The 1479-nt window shown below is 49.3% G+C and overlaps 1 protein-coding gene across 1 annotated transcript; it reads right to left on the reverse strand.

Moving 5' to 3' along the window:
• Positions 1-195: 195 nt before the first annotated feature.
• Positions 196-1040, reverse strand: Tsp_13997 (conserved hypothetical protein). Its single transcript, XM_003366203.1, is given in 5 exon segments — positions 196-398; positions 409-531; positions 559-771; positions 849-912; positions 981-1040. 5 exon segments carry the CDS (start codon positions 1038-1040, stop codon positions 196-198), a joined length of 663 nt encoding a protein of 220 aa, XP_003366251.1.
• Positions 1041-1479: the final 439 nt, after the last annotated feature.

A 1479-nucleotide genomic window follows, 5' to 3' on the forward strand; every position in this document is an offset into this window, starting at 1 on the left:
CCGCCCTTGCGGCACCGATCAAAAGACTGCAGGACTGATGTAGATCCACCCGGTTGGCCAGCCCTTTCCAGCGAGTGGGGATACACTTGGTGGGGCCACTGGAAGAAACTCGAAGCGGCAATCGCTACATCTTGGTGGTGTGCGATTACTTTTCAAAGTGGCCTGACGCATTCCCACTGCCTGATGCCGAGGCGGTCACGGTGGCCACGGCGCTGGTGAACGGCATTTTCTACCGTTACGGAGCACCAGAGACGCTGCACTCAGACCAGGGCCGTAACTTCGACGCTGATGTGATAGCAGAGGTGTGTCGGCTGTTTGGCATAGCGAAGACCAGGAGCACAGCTGTAGCGGACATGGACCGAGAAAATTTTTCCTGCAGAAAACGAAGAGGAAGAAAGCTAAAGTTACCGTATGAAGAATTGGACATGAAGATCAGAGGCGGAGTACGGTAGTGGCACTTGACGTGTGTACGGTAGAGTTCGCAAGGAGCCAAAACAAGCGTTTTCGGTTTGTCATCGTCGTCGGTAATTGCTTTTGATTGTTTAATAAACTATATACTCATTGTTTGTCGTTTGATTGTCCCTATGCCATCAGGAAAGCGCGAGACAGAACGGAAAGGAAATGCGCCGGTTAATACCGGCCCATCGCCAAATAGCGACGGACGCACCAATAATCTGGTGGAAGAGGCGGACGAGCATGCTCGAGGGAGCGGCCATTTACACAGCGTACCACCCACAGTCTGACGGCCTGGTGGAAAGGATGAACCGGACACTTACGGACATGCTGGTGAAAGTGTCCATCGATCAGCCGGAGGACTGGAATGTCCATCTCGATCGGGTACTCCTCACGTACCGTTCCAGCGTGCATCACACCACTGGTGCCACACCCTGCCGGATAATATTCGGGAGGGAGCTGAGACTACCAGTGAATGTTATTGTAATGTGATTATGATCTCAACAACCTGAACATCAATAACACACAGTAGGAGAGCTAAGGTTTTTGCATAAAGCGACGTTGAGTCGACGTGTTAATGGGTTCATTATTGTCGTGAGTGTACCCCCGATGCGTGTTTGTTATACCTTAAAATTGTGTCCAGCCCTACCGAATATGCCTGTCTTTTCGCACATGGGTTACGAGGATTTCCCCCCCGGGATTTTGATGCTGCCCAGCGAGAGATGCTGCTGTAATACGAGTCAGAAAATATCTAGGGTAATAACACTAGTGCATTCATGTGTCAACGAATCAGTTGATGAATGACCGCGTGATGAATTGCATATACTGTTTTTTTCTGATGAATATCCTTGTGCACGTGACCAAATCTATCCACACACAAAGTTGCAATAAACGCTGTGTGATCCTCTTGGTCCACTATCCACATACAGAACCATACGCTAAAGCCCTTTTCACAGAACTGTACAGATACGATATATGCGAGATGATGAGTCACCGATCACATTCTGTAAAAGGTATCGTCGTAAC

The sequence above is a fragment of the Trichinella spiralis genome (assembly GCF_000181795.1).
Source record: "Trichinella spiralis strain ISS 195 chromosome Unknown Scfld6391, whole genome shotgun sequence".
In the NCBI taxonomy this organism is placed as follows: domain Eukaryota; kingdom Metazoa; phylum Nematoda; class Enoplea; order Trichinellida; family Trichinellidae; genus Trichinella; species Trichinella spiralis.

Bases quoted from the DNA above. Each gene is read 5' to 3' on its own strand.
- Tsp_13997 (XM_003366203.1), bottom strand. From the start codon at position 1,040: ATGAACCCATTAACACGTCGACTCAACGTCGCTTTATGCAAAAACCTT. The intron at 913-980 runs GTGTGTTATTGA...TGGTAGTCTCAG, and splicing joins AAAACCTTAGCTCTCCTACT to CTCCCTCCCGAATATTATCC. The intron at 772-848 runs GTGAGGAGTACC...CATGTCCGTAAG, and splicing joins GATGCACGCTGGAACGGTAC to TGTCCGGTTCATCCTTTCCA.